The sequence below is a fragment of the Scaptodrosophila lebanonensis genome, unplaced genomic scaffold (genome assembly GCF_003285725.1).
Source record: "Scaptodrosophila lebanonensis strain 11010-0011.00,11010-0021.00 unplaced genomic scaffold, SlebRS2 tig00000024-arrow-pilon, whole genome shotgun sequence".
Lineage (NCBI taxonomy): Eukaryota > Metazoa > Arthropoda > Insecta > Diptera > Drosophilidae > Scaptodrosophila > Scaptodrosophila lebanonensis.
This window is the reverse complement of record NW_022060538.1, coordinates 23,500,828-23,519,833: the sequence shown is the minus strand read 5'-3', so window position 1 is coordinate 23,519,833 and position 19,006 is coordinate 23,500,828. Positions and strand designations below refer to the sequence as shown.

General features: G+C 37.6%; 3 protein-coding genes across 3 annotated transcripts; 1 reads left to right on the top strand and 2 right to left on the bottom strand.

Annotated features, from left to right (window-relative positions):
* Window positions 1-7,868: 7,868 nt before the first annotated feature.
* LOC115620206 lies at window positions 7,869-17,319 on the bottom strand. Its single transcript, XM_030513341.1, has 9 exons — window positions 17,031-17,319; window positions 15,823-16,105; window positions 14,803-14,992; window positions 14,323-14,725; window positions 13,328-14,267; window positions 13,020-13,273; window positions 12,251-12,969; window positions 12,010-12,175; window positions 7,869-11,677 (listed from the first exon to the last, which is right to left on the bottom strand). The coding sequence occupies exons 2-9, from the start codon at window positions 15,902-15,904 to the stop codon at window positions 9,824-9,826; spliced, it is 4,608 nt and encodes a 1,535-aa protein (XP_030369201.1). The 5' UTR covers window positions 15,905-16,105; window positions 17,031-17,319; the 3' UTR covers window positions 7,869-9,823.
* A 139-nt stretch (window positions 17,320-17,458) lies between these two features.
* Window positions 17,459-18,059, bottom strand: LOC115620209. Its single transcript, XM_030513346.1, has 2 exons — window positions 17,923-18,059; window positions 17,459-17,859 (listed from the first exon to the last, which is right to left on the bottom strand). The coding sequence occupies exon 2, from the start codon at window positions 17,852-17,854 to the stop codon at window positions 17,501-17,503; it is 354 nt and encodes a 117-aa protein (XP_030369206.1). The 5' UTR covers window positions 17,855-17,859; window positions 17,923-18,059; the 3' UTR covers window positions 17,459-17,500.
* Window positions 18,060-18,111: 52 nt separating this feature from the next.
* On the top strand, window positions 18,112-18,910 carry LOC115620207 (N-alpha-acetyltransferase 40). The gene is made up of 2 exons (XM_030513342.1): window positions 18,112-18,547; window positions 18,608-18,910. Exons 1-2 carry the CDS (start codon window positions 18,174-18,176, stop codon window positions 18,843-18,845), a joined length of 612 nt encoding a protein of 203 aa, XP_030369202.1. The 5' UTR covers window positions 18,112-18,173; the 3' UTR covers window positions 18,846-18,910.
* Window positions 18,911-19,006: the final 96 nt, after the last annotated feature.

The following is a 19,006-nucleotide window of genomic DNA, read 5'->3' as shown; positions in this document are numbered from 1 at the left end:
TCTGGTCCGCGCGATCCGCTCAAAACAGCACAAATGCTGAGCAGTCCTCTCAACTTCTTGTAAACGACGCGCGCACGCTATAATTGGTTTGCTAACTAACACTATCCATACTTTAAACACTACGCTTTATAACATACTAATCAAAATTGCTAACAAATTAACAAATGCATCGTGGGATCTAAATTATGCTATCCCCCTGTCCATTTATTACAATTGCCTTCTGCCTTCTGCAATGTTAATGGCATTTTTAGGAAAATAAAAGACAAAAACATTTCTGAGAATAATTTACCAGCCCTTAACACATGCTATCAATCAATTAATTCGTAAATTTTCTGCAATCGGACACAAGTACCGCAAATTATTTTCCTGCTCTACCTGCACTCACACTCCCATATTGCAAATGGCCGCCTGCCATGCGATCTGTATATGTGTATATACTATGTATATTATGCGAATTTGCAAACAAAAATATATTTGCTTGCCTTCTGCCGACTGATGCATGTATAAAAGCATTTAATTGAACATATGTATGTATGTAAATGCAATATGCTGCTAATGTCAAGCCGCAATGTTGCTACAACAAGATGTATCAACAAAAATGTTGCCTCGCTCTCTCACTCTTATACTGCAAATGGCCGCCATACAATCCATTGCAACTTGCAAGTGTTCTGGCGTTCTCAAAGAGAGCATAAGAGAGCATGCTAGTACTCTTTTTGAAGTAAAAACTTAATTAGACGCGTTTTTGTTGCATTTGTGAGAGATTTTATTATGTAAGGCAGTTGCTGTTGTTGGTGTTACTGTTTCTCTTTGTGTCTCTCTTACGATAGGAATCAAGAGCATTAGCAAACGCAAATTAAACCACCCCTAATGCAGCGCATTTAAATTAAGAAGAAGAATGTAAGCAAAAAATAAATAAGAAAAAAAAAACCATTGGTCAAGTTAAATTCGGTAGCCCCCGACTTTAAAATTCTCTGTACCTATGTAAGAATACCTATATAAATTAAAAAAAAAAATTAGCAACAAAATGAACGAATATACCTTCATTGGGATTCTTTCTCACGTAAAGGGTGAACATCGGAATTGTCGCTATAATATAATAAGCATAATGTAGTCTTTCAGATACAGACTATAAAAAGCACAAAAAAATTGCTATCGCAACTATATAAACACCAAATTCTGACTATAGACTATACAACACAAACAATTTCCATAGATTTTTGTTGCGCGTTCATGTTTTTTAAAGCCAATTACGTAGTCGTTTTGTGTCGGATGTGCAGCTGCTTGCATATTTACCGGTGATTCATCGTTTTAGTGCTGAGATTTCACCAGTAAATGTGTTTTAAAGAATTCTTTAGCGTTAAGCTTATTCTGTGAATACAATTTTGCGATCCACAACAGCAGAAATTCACCAATACATGTATATGTACATATGTATATTTTAAATTGAAAATAAATATGTATTAGTATTGAACTGCCAAGTGAAATGCATATATACATACAAACATATTGCCCCAACAAAGGAGGGCAAAAATTGCTATTAAGGTCTAATTAAAGTAGAATTATTGCCGCTTGCCTCTTTAGCAAGTGCACTGAGGTGTTAACCACATACTATAGGCTTTTGAGTGGGGGAAGTACACCTCTACCATCTGCATTGATTCTAACGACCGCAACGAATTCAAAAATAAGAGCAACGACAAAAAAGAATGCAAGTGCCGTTACAACACACACATACAAAGTCATATGTATGTATATGAAAGTAACGGTCAGCGTCCAATCGAACGCTGAGACTAGCACATATGCACAACGACCACTCACACACACCAAAGACGCGCCTATTATGTATATTCTTTCTTTAATTTCGCGACAAGGCTGTCGCATGCATGTACATATTTATTCACACGAAATTTAGAAGCACCATCCACAGCCACTACAAATTTAAAGCTTATCGTTACAACACACACGGGAACACATACAAACGCATGCATTAATGTAACGGTCAGCTTCAGCAAAAATTTCTTCCAACTGTAAATGCGTACATACGCACAAAGATCACTCACACACATTAAAAAACAGTTAATCTATTTATTCACACATATTCTTTATATAAATTGTTTACTTACCGTGAGTAGAATTACTTAACCATTCGTAAACGCTTTGCGTATTTAATTGAAGAAACAAATTGTAATAGGTTCGCACCACACGAATAATTATTCATTAAGTGTTGTTGGACACTACATTTCAAAAGCAAAACAGCAAAAAATGTATTATATTAGAACACTACACAAGGTTTCGCGCTAATTACGATTTATTATATATTATACACATATGTATGTGTATGTATATATATGTATATGTATGTATGTGTAGAGAAGAAAAACTTGCGCATCACTATTCAAAACAAAATTATAGAATTTTGGCGCATTTCACTTTTTATTGACTTTTCTCTACAAATGCACACGCATTTGCACCGACAGACACAGTTGATTTTGATTTTCAAATTATTTAGAACACTACACAAGGTCTCGCGCTAATTACTATTTATTATATATTATAAAAATATGAATATGTATATATGTATATGTAGAGAAGAAAAACTAGCGCATCACTATTCAAAACAGAATTATTGAATTTTGGCGCATTTCACTTTTCATTGTCTTTTCTCTACAAATGCATACGCACCGGCACCTGCACCGACATACATATACAGTTGGTTTTACTTTATAAAATTAATTAAAAAACCACAAGTTTACCGAGAATTACGATTATGCGAAGGCCCAAGTGTGCGTCGCATGTCTGAACGTTGCGGAGTCACGAGTCGCACTGAATGAAACAAACAAGCCTCGCATTTAATCTAAAAGCACTAACGGCCGCCATTTTAGATCGTCCCCGCTGTTTTCAAAGAGAGCACAAAAAGAGAGAGAGCGTGGCAGTACTCTTTTTGGAAGTAAAAACTTTATTAGTCGCGTTTTCGCTGTATTTGCGTGTTTTGTGAGATCGATTGCATTATGTGTTGCTCTTACGGAAGAGAATCAAGAGCATAAGCAACCGCAAATCAAACCACCACTGATGCACAGCAATAAAACTTAGAAAAAGAATGCAAGCAAAACACAAATAAGACAAAACCAGTGGTATAGTTAAATTTGGTAACCCCCGAATTTGAAATTCTCTGTACCTATTACGGGATCGTGTTGGGTCGGATCTGCAGCATTTACTAGTTGCCGTTCGCAACGGAATCTATTTTACTTGTTCGTCAAAAACCATAAAAACTCAAAACAACAACAAATATACACGCTCAGAGCTATAAATGCGTTGAACAGTTTTTACGAGTTTTTAGCAGTTGTTAGATGCTGTTTTCCTGTTTATTTTGACGTTTATCAACTTAGAGCTGCTGGTATAGAAGTCGGCTATTAATTATTTTATTATTATCCGATATTACTTGTAAATGTTATTAATATTTATTTAAATTTGTATATTGCTTTCTGCTTACGTATTTCAAAGTCAACCACTCCGTTGCCGCTGCTTCCACCAGCCCCACTTATAGCCGCTGCTGCTGCCTGTTGCACAACTGAATACAATATTTACAACAGCAACACTAATTACTAAAAAAACCAAGTGCAAATGCACTTGTTATAGCCAGCCCTCGGGCTGCAAATACATATGTACATGTACACATTTAGAAGCACCATCCACAGCCACTACAAATTTAAAGCTTATCGTTACAACACACACGGGAACACATACAGACGCATGCATTAATGTAACGGTCAGCTTCAGCAAAAATTTCTTCCAACTGTAAATGCGTACATACGCACAAAGATCACTCACACACATTAAAAAACAGTTAATCTATTTATTCACACATATTCTTTATATAAATTGTTTACTTACCGTGAGTAGAATTACTTAACCATTCGTAAACGCTTTGCGTATTTAATTGAAGAAACAAATTGTAATAGGTTCGCACCACACGAATAATTATTCATTAAGTGTTGTTGGACACTACATTTCAAAAGCAAAACAGCAAAAAATGTATTATATTAGAACACTACACAAGGTTTCGCGCTAATTACGATTTATTATATATTATACACATATATATACATGTATATGTATGTATGTGTAGAGAAGAAAAACTTGCGCATCACTATTCAAAACAAAATTATAGAATTTTGGCGCATTTCACTTTTTATTGACTTTTCTCTACAAATGCACACGCATTTGCACCGACAGACACAGTTGATTTTGATTTTCAAATTATTTAGAACACTACACAAGGTCTCGCGCTAATTACTATTTATTATATATTATAAAAATATGAATATGTATATATGTATATGTAGAGAAGAAAAACTAGCGCATCACTATTCAAAACAGAATTATTGAATTTTGGCGCATTTCACTTTTCATTGTCTTTTCTCTACAAATGCATACGCACCGGCACCTGCACCGACATACATATACAGTTGGTTTTACTTTATAAAATTAATTAAAAAACCACAAGTTTACCGAGAATTACGATTATGCGAAGGCCCAAGTGTGCGTCGCATGTCTGAACGTTGCGGAGTCACGAGTCGCACTGAATGAAACAAACAAGCCTCGCATTTAATCTAAAAGCACTAACGGCCGCCATTTTAGATCGTCCCCGCTGTTTTCAAAGAGAGCACAAAAAGAGAGAGAGCGTGGCAGTACTCTTTTTGGAAGTAAAAACTTTATTAGTCGCGTTTTCGCTGTATTTGCGTGTTTTGTGAGATCGATTGCATTATGTGTTGCTCTTACGGAAGAGAATCAAGAGCATAAGCAACCGCAAATCAAACCACCACTGATGCACAGCAATAAAACTTAGAAAAAGAATGCAAGCAAAACACAAATAAGACAAAACCAGTGGTATAGTTAAATTTGGTAACCCCCGAATTTGAAATTCTCTGTACCTATTACGGGATCGTGTTGGGTCGGATCTGCAGCATTTACTAGTTGCCGTTCGCAACGGAATCTATTTTACTTGTTCGTCAAAAACCATAAAAACTCAAAACAACAACAAATATACACGCTCAGAGCTATAAATGCGTTGAACAGTTTTTACGAGTTTTTAGCAGTTGTTAGATGCTGTTTTCCTGTTTATTTTGACGTTTATCAACTTAGAGCTGCTGGTATAGAAGTCGGCTATTAATTATTTTATTATTATCCGATATTACTTGTAAATGTTATTAATATTTATTTAAATTTGTATATTGCTTTCTGCTTACGTATTTCAAAGTCAACCACTCCGTTGCCGCTGCTTCCACCAGCCCCACTTATAGCCGCTGCTGCTGCCTGTTGCACAACTGAATACAATATTTACAACAGCAACACTAATTACTAAAAAAACCAAGTGCAAATGCACTTGTTATAGCCAGCCCTCGGGCTGCAAATACATATGTACATGTACACATTTAGAAGCACCATCCACAGCCACTACAAATTTAAAGCTTATCGTTACAACACACACGGGAACACATACAGACGCATGCATTAATGTAACGGTCAGCTTCAGCAAAAATTTCTTCCAACTGTAAATGCGTACATACGCACAAAGATCACTCACACACATTAAAAAACAGTTAATCTATTTATTCACACATATTCTTTATATAAATTGTTTACTTACCGTGAGTAGAATTACTTAACCATTCGTAAACGCTTTGCGTATTTAATTGAAGAAACAAATTGTAATAGGTTCGCACCACACGAATAATTATTCATTAAGTGTTGTTGGACACTACATTTCAAAAGCAAAACAGCAAAAAATGTATTATATTAGAACACTACACAAGGTTTCGCGCTAATTACGATTTATTATATATTATACACATATATATACATGTATATGTATGTATGTGTAGAGAAGAAAAACTTGCGCATCACTATTCAAAACAAAATTATAGAATTTTGGCGCATTTCACTTTTTATTGACTTTTCTCTACAAATGCACACGCATTTGCACCGACAGACACAGTTGATTTTGATTTTCAAATTATTTAGAACACTACACAAGGTCTCGCGCTAATTACTATTTATTATATATTATAAAAATATGAATATGTATATATGTATATGTAGAGAAGAAAAACTAGCGCATCACTATTCAAAACAGAATTATTGAATTTTGGCGCATTTCACTTTTCATTGTCTTTTCTCTACAAATGCATACGCACCGGCACCTGCACCGACATACATATACAGTTGGTTTTACTTTATAAAATTAATTAAAAAACCACAAGTTTACCGAGAATTACGATTATGCGAAGGCCCAAGTGTGCGTCGCATGTCTGAACGTTGCGGAGTCACGAGTCGCACTGAATGAAACAAACAAGCCTCGCATTTAATCTAAAAGCACTAACGGCCGCCATTTTAGATCGTCCCCGCTGTTTTCAAAGAGAGCACAAAAAGAGAGAGAGCGTGGCAGTACTCTTTTTGGAAGTAAAAACTTTATTAGTCGCGTTTTCGCTGTATTTGCGTGTTTTGTGAGATCGATTGCATTATGTGTTGCTCTTACGGAAGAGAATCAAGAGCATAAGCAACCGCAAATCAAACCACCACTGATGCACAGCAATAAAACTTAGAAAAAGAATGCAAGCAAAACACAAATAAGACAAAACCAGTGGTATAGTTAAATTTGGTAACCCCCGAATTTGAAATTCTCTGTACCTATTACGGGATCGTGTTGGGTCGGATCTGCAGCATTTACTAGTTGCCGTTCGCAACGGAATCTATTTTACTTGTTCGTCAAAAACCATAAAAACTCAAAACAACAACAAATATACACGCTCAGAGCTATAAATGCGTTGAACAGTTTTTACGAGTTTTTAGCAGTTGTTAGATGCTGTTTTCCTGTTTATTTTGACGTTTATCAACTTAGAGCTGCTGGTATAGAAGTCGGCTATTAATTATTTTATTATTATCCGATATTACTTGTAAATGTTATTAATATTTATTTAAATTTGTATATTGCTTTCTGCTTACGTATTTCAAAGTCAACCACTCCGTTGCCGCTGCTTCCACCAGCCCCACTTATAGCCGCTGCTGCTGCCTGTTGCACAACTGAATACAATATTTACAACAGCAACACTAATTACTAAAAAAACCAAGTGCAAATGCACTTGTTATAGCCAGCCCTCGGGCTGTAAATAATCTAATACCTAAAAAAATGTCCTTGCACTTGAAATAATGCCCACGCTTGAAAAACTTCCTAGCACTTGGTTTCTTAGCCACAATTCATGAAAACAAAACAAACTTCTGAAAATGTAAACAAAAACTGCTTTAAAAAACAATAATTTTCAGCTGACATAAAGCCGAAGGACGAGAAAAACATACATCTGCTTATGAATGTACATATGTACAGGTATGGATGCTCATTTACATGTGCTGATGCATAAGTTGACCAAATATCTTTTGAAATTGTACAGCTTTAAATTATTTGGCCTTGATATTGTTCTCATATATACATATTTGCGTATGAACATAAATACCTGGATAAGGCGTGGTAGTTTACTTAAATGTTCGAGCCGTGTTAAAAATTGATTACATTGGTAATCATTAATAAATAATATAATTTTGGTGAAATGTAAATGTTAAAAGCTAAATTCATAAAAACTTTACACGTATTTACGCCGTTATATATTTATATTCATTGTAATTGACAGACATACTTTTGTTTGTTTATTACAAGATACGTGTATAAATTACTTTTCTCACATTTGATAACATTTTAAACTGTCCAGTAACTAGAGTTTTGGGGTGGGGCTCAAAGAATTTACTCGTATGTTTTAAGATTTATTTAGCTAAATAATAAAAGTAACAGTTATTAATTCAAATTCGTTTAAAATGCGTTTACTATCATAGTTTGAAGCTTCGTGAAAATGTGGACAAATAATTACAATTGAGGTATATAATTTATATGCATGACAGTTACACATACACACTTAAAAGCAATTTTTAATATTATAACTACATAAATACTTATATACATAAATATGTAAATTAAAATCAATTTCATATACAACATCCCAAAATTGTTAATTTCGCGCTAAATATAGACAAAGTATACTTTGCCCCACTCAAAATACTTGCTTCTTTCTCTAAATCGGTTCTGCTTGCACGCTTAGATCATAAGTAGTACAATAAAGTTTAGACAAATATTATTGGAATTTATGTACAGTAACGAGGCAACTGGCAATTGTTGTGCCGATTTTCTGGCCTTATAGTAAAAAGAGTCACGTGCATTCGATTTCTTAGTCTATGGATATAGGCGTACTTAATACTAGTTTTTAATTATAATTATTCAAAGCGATTGTCGCGTACTTATGTAAACTCCCTCTTTCTCTATTCTCTTATCTACGCGTTGATGGTCTGTCTGTACCTCCTGCTGGGCCTAAATTGCAGCTACTTTCAGTCCTACTTTTCAGCTCAGCTTTATTACTTGAATTCTCTTTCTTCTTTGTATATTTTAAAAAATATACCCAAATACTTTTCACAATGTTGTGCTCATTTTACATATTGCACGCCCCATTTATATCGATACACATAAGTATGTATATACATTTGTTTTACATACTTATATTTATATGTCCATACATACATTTATTTATGTACGAATAAATGTAGCCTACAAATTAATTGCTACACATATCATTAAATATCTTGTTCACTTTTGGCTTAAACTATTATTCGTTAGTATGCATTTTTGTTAAAGTAATATGTGTTTGTAATTACATATAAAAAATTATAATTATTTGCTCTTCATATATACATAAATGTATATACACTTATACAAATGAAGCGGGAAGTTTGGAGTAGCATTTGTGGTTTAATGCATTTGTGAATGAGTGTGTGGGTTGAAATTTATGTGCTGGACATATATATGGACTGTGAAATGCAGTGCTTAAACGTTTCTATATAGGCTTCTGTTGCAACTAGTTTAAACTACATTCGATGCATTTTTGCTTTTGATTCATTGACATTTATCGTTGGTTAATTCGCTAGATAATTTTTTACGTTCACTTGCTGACTACCTTATACGATTTTTTAGCTACAAGTCTGTGCTTTGTTTTTTGATCATTGTTCTTGTTTCTTTGAAGTACACATAGGATAGCTTAAAAAGATTTTAATTTTTTTTTTTTTAATATATTTATATTTTTTTATACTAAAATAGCACCTTGTATTGTTTTGTGTTTGGGGGAATTCAGATGGAAGTGGTTTTTGGGTTAGAAAAAAAAAGAGTAAAGATTGGCGCAGATACATATGTATAATTGTTGTTTTTATAGAAATTCGAACGACAAATGAGAATTCAATAAGATTATTGGCCTTTTGATAAACCGCGGTAAAATTTTGTTGCTTTAAATTAACTTATTAGAATATATTACCATCAAAAGAACATATTATTTATAGCCAGTGAAGAAAAACGTAACGATAGTTGGACATATACATGGGTTACAGATGCAAATACAATACAATTGTTAACAATAGTTAAAGGTACAATGTGTGCGATGAGTGCGGAGCAGCAATAACTAGATGGTTGACTGATTGAACGAGTGAATCTGGACGCAAGCGAGTGAGCACTTTTACAATTACAGGCGGTGGTCGTGATCGTGTTGGCAAATTGTGTATATGAGCGGGAAATTCACAAATTCAGCAGAAACGGCAAGTTTAAGGCAGTGTAGAGTATATATATGAAAGTAAATCTATCCGATAATTGTATAACTAACTTTAAGACTTATCACTTGGTTGGTTTTGAAATCAGGAATCGCCTATCAGCCCTTCCCTCTACTATACGATGACGCGGGAGTTTCTAGCTAACCAAGTTCTCTATATCAGAAATAACAACCTCTAGATCTGATGGAAGCTCATTGTCTGGCGCTGTCGAAGTTTGAGTGACAGCCGTGGCCTTCGGATTGAAGTTCTTCAGATCCCGTCGCACTGGCTGAATTGGGAGACGCCGCTGGGAGGCGTTCGAGTTGACAGCGCTCGATGAGGCGGATTGCTGTGGTAAATGCACGGGCGCCGTGAAGCTGGACGACGTTGTGGCTTTGTTGATGGAAGATTGACGTGAGAAACTGGGCGCTAATGGGGTCGAAGAGCTATTGCCGCCATTGAGGCTAGCGCGTGGTATGTTGCTGAAGCTATTGCGTAATGTGCGAGTAGGTGGAACTGGCAATTGGGAGGCCGACTGTTGTGGATCATTTGTGGATGTAGATGCAAAACTATCCCGTCGCAGATTCACATTGGAGGAGGAACGAAGATGGGGCGCATTACCTGCCGCACCAGTAGGGGGAGGATCTTTACCATTTTTATTGCTCGCACTTGACTTTAGATTCAGACTACTGCGCTTCTTCGATTTGGTCAGGTTCTGGCTGAGATTGATAAGGTTTTGTGTGCTACCGAAGTTGCGCGTTAGATTAACGGAATTACTGCCTCCATTTCCTTCTATCTTAGACTTGCTGCAGTTTCGTCGGGGGGCAGGTTGAACTGCTGCGAAGGGATTGTGTGTGGAAAGCGAGTTAGAGCGACGGTAAGGGATGCGTTGTTTGGATTCAATACTAGCGCGATTGCTGCTGGGAGCAATTTTACTGTTGTTACTAGGCTTGGAGCTTGACGTCTTGCAATCGGCCTCTGTCCCCGTTACTCCTATGGTCGTGCTAAGCAGATCGACATTCTCATAACAGTGCTCCGTAGGACGTGTGGGCTTGAGTGTCTCATAGCTGGGCTCATTTAACGTTAGTATTTGATTTTCTTCCTCGTTCTCATGGCACAACAGCAGGGCGCTTCTTTTAGTTCTCTCTGTGCACAAACCACTTGTATCTTTGCTTTGTTGTGTTTGGGCAGCGGCACGATTGGAGGTGCTTTTTTGCCCTCGCTTTGGACGACCAGTACCAACTATGTGAGTTTTCACCTTGGGCTTCTTCGACAGCTTTAACGAGAACTTGAACGGCGGCTTGTATACCACTTGCAGTTTTACCTTTTCATTTGACAAATTACCCATTGATTTAGTCTTTGGAGGAGTTTTCTGTACCAAACGCTCCGGTGTCGACTGCGACTTGCTTATCACCTTATGCACTTTGGAACTATGTTCGATATGTGAGAGCGGCACAATGGGCGACTCCAGAAGCCACCTTTGTACCTTGCCAAAGGTATTAGAATGGTTTATATTCGGCGTAGACAAGTTGGACTCGCCATCGTCAGCATTGTTGCGATGCGAGTAGTCTATGACTTCCTTGATGTGTTTACCCAATTTCTTGTTCTTAGTATTCACATCATCCAGTGCCGTTGCTAAAGTATTAGTAAGAGGGACCCTCGGTAGCTTTTTATTGGTTAGTGCCTGTAGCCGAGTGGCATTCGTTGGTTCTGCAGTTGTACCGTTAGTTTTGGTTGATGGAGTGGCGGCTAAGAAAGCGCTAGTCTTGGCTCGAACAGCTGCTCCATTGGTCATTTTATCGGATTTCTTGGGTTTTTTCGGATTTTTGCTGGTGGAACGCTCTCCACGCACCTTTTTTTTGAATGGTACTTTGGTGCGCACTGCGGTGTGAACGATAACTCCATTGTTGTTGTCTGGCAGACGCACCGTTTCTGTTGTGGCGCTATGTATGATGGTGACGGACTTAATCTTAAGATTGTGCCGCTTCGTGAGCAGTTTTGTGCTCAGTATCTATGAATAATGAAAGATATGTAGGTAAGCAAAGTGTCACTAGGAAGGACATTAACAAGGAGTAGCATGAAATGAATCCAATTCTAGATGTGCTCTAAGTATGTAATTTCATCGAGCGAGCAACAATAATTGCGAATTTACGTTGCCTATTAACAAAAGCTACTGGGAACGCTTTTGGGTCTCTCCAAAGCTCACCAAAAGTGGCATTATCTTGTGTGTTCTCATCATGCTCATCCCGCAATATGTTTGTAACGATGCGCATAAACTTAGCACAACCGTGAGTTCATTAATATTAATTATACCATATCATACATTAATAACTAGTTACTTACAAGCAAGATAACAGCACCAAAGGCCGCCAAAACGACTGTGTACCAGTTATGTTGCATCCACTTTTTAAACGTGGCAATACTTTCCTCGGACAGTAGAAGCTTACGTAGTGTGGCCAACGGCCCCGATGGGTCTACCTCGCGGCATTTTTGAAATACATCACAGTAACTAGAAAAATAACAGAGGGAAGACCTTAATAGTTGTGGAAAATGGTTAGAACTGCTTATGTTTTGTATGAGTTACCCATTGTAGTCATTGCATGGGGTGCCCGGTTTGGAGTACATATCGGGCACATCGAAAGGTGGCTCGTTCCATTCAAAGGAGCTGCGGCAGGGATTGCTTTCGCCAGGTTGCTTGCAGCACAGCTCGCAAGATTTAATGCGATCATCCTGGGGACCAGGTATACACTGACAAGATTCCAAACCATATGCCAAGCAGATGCTACCTGTGCAATCGCCCATATAACAAACGAACTCCTTATTGCAAATTGTCTTGTTTGGCTTGTTTACCGATGGCGGGCACTGAGGTACACGTCCGTCACAGAATGACGGATCTCGGCAGCCATTGTCATCGCGACATTTATCACCAAACTTGAGCTTACAGTCAGTTGTGCAGCAGGGACCCTGCGAGGGACTGCAGCGTGCATGTGGGGTGAGTGTACAAGGTGCCTCATCAATGCGCGGCTGACGCGACATGGGGAAGCAGCATGAGTCCTTGCAGTCCTCCTCCCACCCACAGTCACACTCTTCGCCAGGTTCCACTACGCCATTACCACAAATGGCAGATTGCGGCTCTGTAAAGCAACCTTTTGCGCTACGCGCCTTAGCATTGAGTACGGGTTCTATAGACTTCAATGAGCAGGCGCTAAACCTATTGTTGTTCTTCTTGTCACCTGATGTAGCACGCGCAAACATTATGAAATTACCATCTTCGCCCCCTGGCGTACACTGCTCCGGATCGTGCTACAAGGAGAAAGCATTAAACGATGTTGAGAAATTGGTCTAACACTTACAGGTGAGCCAAAATTATGACCAATCTCATGAGCTAGCGTCACGTGCGAGACGGCTGGTGGTACATGCTTGCCATAGTTGAGTAGCGTGACAATCCCAGTGTTTAGGGACTTGAGGGAGCCACGGTAGTGACCATTCTTTTCACAAACACCACCTGCATTCTTAAGATCACCCGTCCAGGCTAGACCCAATGTGCCCATTTCAAAGTCCCGATAAGTAAACATGTATGCTAAGCAGAAAGCATCGTAATCCTCCTCTGCAAGTCGAATATTAAAAAAATAAAGTTTTAAAAACTGGTAGCTACACTAACCTGAAAACAATTCCAGAAACTTTTCTACGCCATAGTTGCCGGGAAAACGGTAGGTTGGATCTTTCATGGCATTCATGTTGTGAACTTTGATTCGCTTGATCATAAACGTAATGTTATCCGGTTTCCCATCATTGTTGAAATCTGTATTACGATAAATGGAGTTGGCTCGCTGAACGTGTCTTGTTATGGCCTCGATAGAAGCCTCGTCAGAGCCCATTTTCTGAAAAAAAGTGTGATCGGCTTGCAAATATAGCATGCAGGTCGTTTTTCGGTCGTACAGCAATCTCGGTGAGCTATGTATATCACTGCCCAGGACATTATGACCACGCCCGCTCAGCAAGTTCGTCATAAGCATGTTATTGAAGTTGGGATTGTGTGGATTCGGTGCGAAAATAATCTCTGGATTATAGTTGTTTACAATAATGTTTGGTTTTTTAGTTGCCCCATTCTTGGTTATAATCTCCACATGCGTCTTGTGACTGGGTCGATCGTTACCGGTGCCCAAGAAGAGAGTTGTCCAGTTGGCATTGAAAAAATTATTTGGCAGATTGTTGCTGGAATTTTGTCGGTCATCATACGGCGTACTGAATTCCGGTTCGATGGGACGATTGTAGGTGCTCACAATGATGTTCTTATGCTTGGTGTACAGCTTCCTTACATTGTGGCTATTATTATTGTTGTTGTCATTATTATTGTTATAGCTTCTGCTGCTACCGGTCACACTCGAGGGATTATAGTTATTTACAAGTATATTTCGATTTTGTGTGGACTTCGTCAACGTGGCCAAAAAACTATCTGTACTTTTTGTTTCAGCCCTGGTTGTTGTCGAGTCATGCTCCATCGAGGACAGCATGCGGAAATCATCGTTGTAGGGAACTTCCAAATCTAGTGGTAGGGGAGGATTTCGGCTATTTGTCGCGGGACTGTCCGACATGGCCAACTAAAATGAGAAGACAGGCTCGTAGGGCTATGATAAATTTAAATCTTGCACTCACCTCATCTGGCAGCCAGCGCTTGCGACGCAAAATTTCGCTGGCACAATGTGTATGTGGTTCCTTGGTAATAACCTGTGGCGCTAAGGCCCCACCACTGATGCCGTGTTCCTTCATATTTACATCGCTCAGCTTATAGACTATGCTATGAATTCCACTCTCAACAAGTTGCTGGGAATAACGATGTGCTGGTTCCAAATAATAATGTTCTGCATGCGTTTCGATGGTACCATCCAATAGATTATCACTGGTGAGAATTGCCTGCACATGGGCGCTTTCATCATCTTCCAATGTACCGGTATATATGCGAGATACATCATAGTCTACGGGTCCCAGGGTATTCTCTATTTGCACATTGTGGGCAAATACCGAATGCGGTTGTTGTCGCAGCACTAGGCGAAAATCTCTGTTTAAAAATAAAAATATTGTTCATTTGAAGTAAATAGATAATAAAACAATAGTATATATGTAAAACACCCTCACCTGTCATGTGCCGAGAAATTCAGTCGTATTGTGTGCGCCAGACCTTTTGATGCCGTGGATGTTGCTGCTTCACGTTTCCGACGCATTCGTGCTTGCTCAATATGTCGAAGCTGGGCAGCCTGTAATATAGCGCGATCAAAGCTCGCAGCTTCCCAGTGCTTAATATATGGCGTTAACTTATGTGTGTAACCTGCGAGGAGTAATGATGCAAATCCAAAATGAATATTGAGGTTAAAAATTTAAAATCCATGCTTCGACGTATCCGAAAATTTGATATCGATTCACCGATTTTTGATATTTTTCATATTGGTTCCTTAAGTTGAAATACTATATTACAACTTTATTTCAAATGAAACTTTTGTATTGTAAATTTCGTACGAACGATTTCAAGATTGAATTACTTATTCAGCATAACTAACAATTTGGTATTCGACGATTTTCAAAATATAGAAATAAGTATTTCACTTCGCACATGCAACAACAACAAACAACACATGATATCAACAAGATGACACGAACGTTAAAATACGATAAAAAAAACCATCAAGACCAATGTACATATGTGTATAACTCAAGATTAGGAAAAATCTTAGGATGACATATTCCAGTTTTTTGCACATAGTTATCTTAAAACCATGCGTTATGCATATGTATTTTTTTTGTTTAAAAAAAAAAGTGATTTTTTTTGAAAGTGCATATCTATTCAAATAAAATAAATGAATAACATAAATTAATATTTTGCGATGCAATATTCCATTTAGCATTATTATTATATATTACATATTCATCATACTGCAAAAAATTTATCCATCAGTCCTTTGATTTGGACTACCATAATATACACATGTTTACAAGATTAAATAAAATATACACTTTCTGGTGATGATTTGAAAACAAAAATTTTGTTGTTTATAAATTTCGTGCTTCTTTATTCTTATACTATATTAAATAGTGTAAAATTGAAGTCATACGATTTTGGCCTTGTATTAGCATAAGACTAATCTATGAGTGGTTACTTACCTGGCAGCTTGAGAGGAGTTGGAGTGGCAAGGAGCTCATTGTGTGCCAGCAACAGCAACAGTAACGTCAGCAGCCAGCCCATTATGATTAGCTTTGATCTTCAGTTTGTATTATGGAGTGGAAACCTAACTAATTATTGGTGACGTCTCTAGTGAAATGAATTCCAGTGTGCCCTGCGTATTACATTATTGCTGGTATTGGGTCTGCTGTTTGAATTCTAAGCTTATGCTAATGTTAAAATGACCAGCTTGTAGTGTAAGTGTGTGACATCTCAAGCTTACTTCTGCAAGACATAAAGATAGATATTTACATGCATTTGTATAAATACGTACATATTCAGTAAGATTGTGGGACTGCTCATAACGGTAGGTAATTGATTTGAATTGCCATGATGCCCACCCACACGCTGATGCTGTTTCGATATTACAAGATAATGTTGCATTTTAAATAAAATCTGTATCTAAATACAATGCACTGTCGTTGTTGGCAGTGAGAACGAAAACAACAATAACGGCAACTAAAAAAGTTGATTTCACCTTTTGCGCTGTCTGAGTTCAGAAACGGAATTCCCAGCATTCACTAATACACGCAAAGATCAAAACAATAAAACACATCTTTTGTTAAAATATTTTGCATAAATGGCAAAAGCAGAGGTAAAAAATTACGACAACACAACAGCAACAACACATTATATGAAAAATAAGCCCATCTTATTAGCACTCTGTTCACAGCAGAGACACACACACCATCAACGCAAACATCTGTAACGCGTAAATACAGCCCAATACATATGTATGTACCCTGCATATGTTGTGTATATACAGGTCCAACATACACAGAAATTTATAAAGCGTATTCATGTTCGTGAAATTTACTGTTAGTCAGGGTGTCTTTTGCACATTTGCAAAAAGCTAAACAAAATAAATGCATTCTTTTTTGCTTTGATAATGCGTTGATTTATTATGGTTTGTGTATGCAATTTAAGTGTTAAATTATATTTGTATGTGTGTATTCTTCTTGCTACCTGAGTTTTGACTTGAATTTCTGCTCTGTAGTTTGTTAGTCGCTGCTTGTGGTTGTTGTTGAATTTTCTTGGCCAAAAAAACCCCTAAATTCAATTAGCTGGTAATATTATTTTACCCACAGAACTCAACACATTTAAATTGTTTTTATTTTTAGAATTTTTTAATTGGATTTAGCAAACTCACTGGCGAAAAATCGCGTTGAATAAAACACACAAAACAATCGAAGTCCGCTCGCTGTTGTATTGCTATATACGCGCTGCTGACTGCTACTTGTATTGGCGTAAAAGGTAAGCCAGCCAAGTTTTTTTATTGCCTGGCCTGAAACCTGTTTTTGGCTTATTCATTGGGCAAAAATGCTGGATTTTTAACTTATGGTACACGTGATTTTACTTATTTTAAGTAGGAATTTTAGGCACATACTGTATATATATTTGGATACTTCATTTTTAAGTACGAAATTTAAGTAGAAACAATTTTGTTACCCTGCAAAACGGCTGCAATGTGTATGAGTATCGATACCTTTAATAGTGAACAGTGATGAGCGAAGAAGCTAGCGGAGTATTCGATAAGTGTGGGTGGATATCTTCCGCAGCAAAACGATTACCAACCGCTGTGTTTTCAGTTTTTATTTTTAAACATATGACCACATTAAGCTAATGTAGACCTTCCTGAATTAACTCAAGCTGTTTTTGTAGGGCAACACGAAGCCCTTCGGCGTTGTTTTCGAGTTTACGTTTGCAACTTTGTAGTTGCGTTTTCTGCACATCTATTTTTTCATTTATAGCGGCCAATTTTTTGACTTTATGTTCGTAATCGTCGAATACCTGCCACCAGATTTTAAGCGAAAGATTATCGGGCTCAGCGAGTAGTGCATTTTGCAACTCGGCAGTGCGTGCCTCTGTTACATAGGCCTGTGGAATTTTAAAGGTTTCTACGTCTTCAAGAATTTCCTCTATACCAGGTGCTGTGGGAGGCGCTGGTTGTTGCGTTTTAGATTTCCTAAACATTTTTACTGAAAAAAAATGACGAAAATCAAATAAAAATAACGTGACGAAGTGACTTTCAAAACACGTACTGGGGTGCCCGAGTCTGAGTTGATGAAAATGTTGGATAGGTGTGTGCTCAAATTAATATGCAAGTAAAATTTTGTTTTTACGCGTCACTCAGCTGGTTTATTCGGCAGTCTTCTTCTTACACGCCAGACATTCGCATTAGATAGTTCTTTTATTAGGCTTGGTAGCACTTTATTTCGCGCTTTGTCAGTCACTGACGCCCTGCAGAATAGTAAATTATAAATGCTTCATAAAAACTCGATTTGCTTAAAAAATGACTAATGGAGAAGAAATTAGTGCTTCAGCTAAGCAAAAACACATCGAAGCTGCTGCACGGGCGAAAAATCCACTAGAAAACTTACCATATCGCAATTACAAATCTGCAGCTTGTGGCCAGGAGTTTGAACTGTATTGTCGCGCTAAAAATGACCTGGATGCGAAAACACTTAAGTGGGCATTTAAATTGGCTGAAATTAATGTTGCGCCGTTTTACAAACAACTCAAAATGGGATGGCAACCAAAGATCAAGCAAGCTGAGCTGAACAAGAACTGGGCTCGTTACTTGGTTGCTCAAAACGCAGAGAAACAACCTGTGGCATATGCAATGTTCCGCTTTGACATAGACGATGGGGATAGTGTTCTTTACTGGTATGTACTTGACAGACGACCGTTACGTATTTAATTAATCAACACATATTTGCTATGTAGCTACGAAATGCAGGTATCGGCCCCTTGCCAACGCAAGGGTCTGGGAAAATTCATGATGCAAACATTAGAGGCTTGTGCTCGCCACTTCCAAATGGAGAAAATAATGCTCACAGTCTTGAAAAACAATGAAAATTCGATTACATTTTTTAATGCGCTTGGTTATATTAAGGACGAGACCTCGCCAGATGTGTTGGCTCAGGCAGACTACCAGATATTAAGTAAGTCCACTTTGGTGTGAGTATTTCCAACGAATATAGGACAAATAAATATGCATGCACACATATACATATGTACACATCCACATGTACCTAGTTTTATAACATACATATGTACATACATACATATATGTATGTACATTCAGTGATTGGGAGGGAGGCAATGCTTAGTTGAACAATTTTC

Coding starts and splice junctions, on each gene's coding strand:
- LOC115620206 (XM_030513341.1), bottom strand. CDS start 15,904: ATGGGCTGGCTGCTGACGTTACTGTTGCTGTTGCTGGCACACAATGAG. Junction 13,274..13,327: donor GTTTCTGGAATTGTTTTCAG/GTTAGTGTAGCT, acceptor TTCGACTTGCAG/AGGAGGATTACGATGCTTTC. Junction 12,970..13,019: donor GTCATAATTTTGGCTCACCT/GTAAGTGTTAGA, acceptor TTCTCCTTGTAG/CACGATCCGGAGCAGTGTAC.
- LOC115620209 (XM_030513346.1), bottom strand. CDS start 17,854: ATGTTTAGGAAATCTAAAACGCAACAACCAGCGCCTCCCACAGCACCT.
- LOC115620207 (XM_030513342.1), top strand. CDS start 18,174: ATGACTAATGGAGAAGAAATTAGTGCTTCAGCTAAGCAAAAACACATC. Junction 18,548..18,607: donor GGGGATAGTGTTCTTTACTG/GTATGTACTTGA, acceptor TTTGCTATGTAG/CTACGAAATGCAGGTATCGG.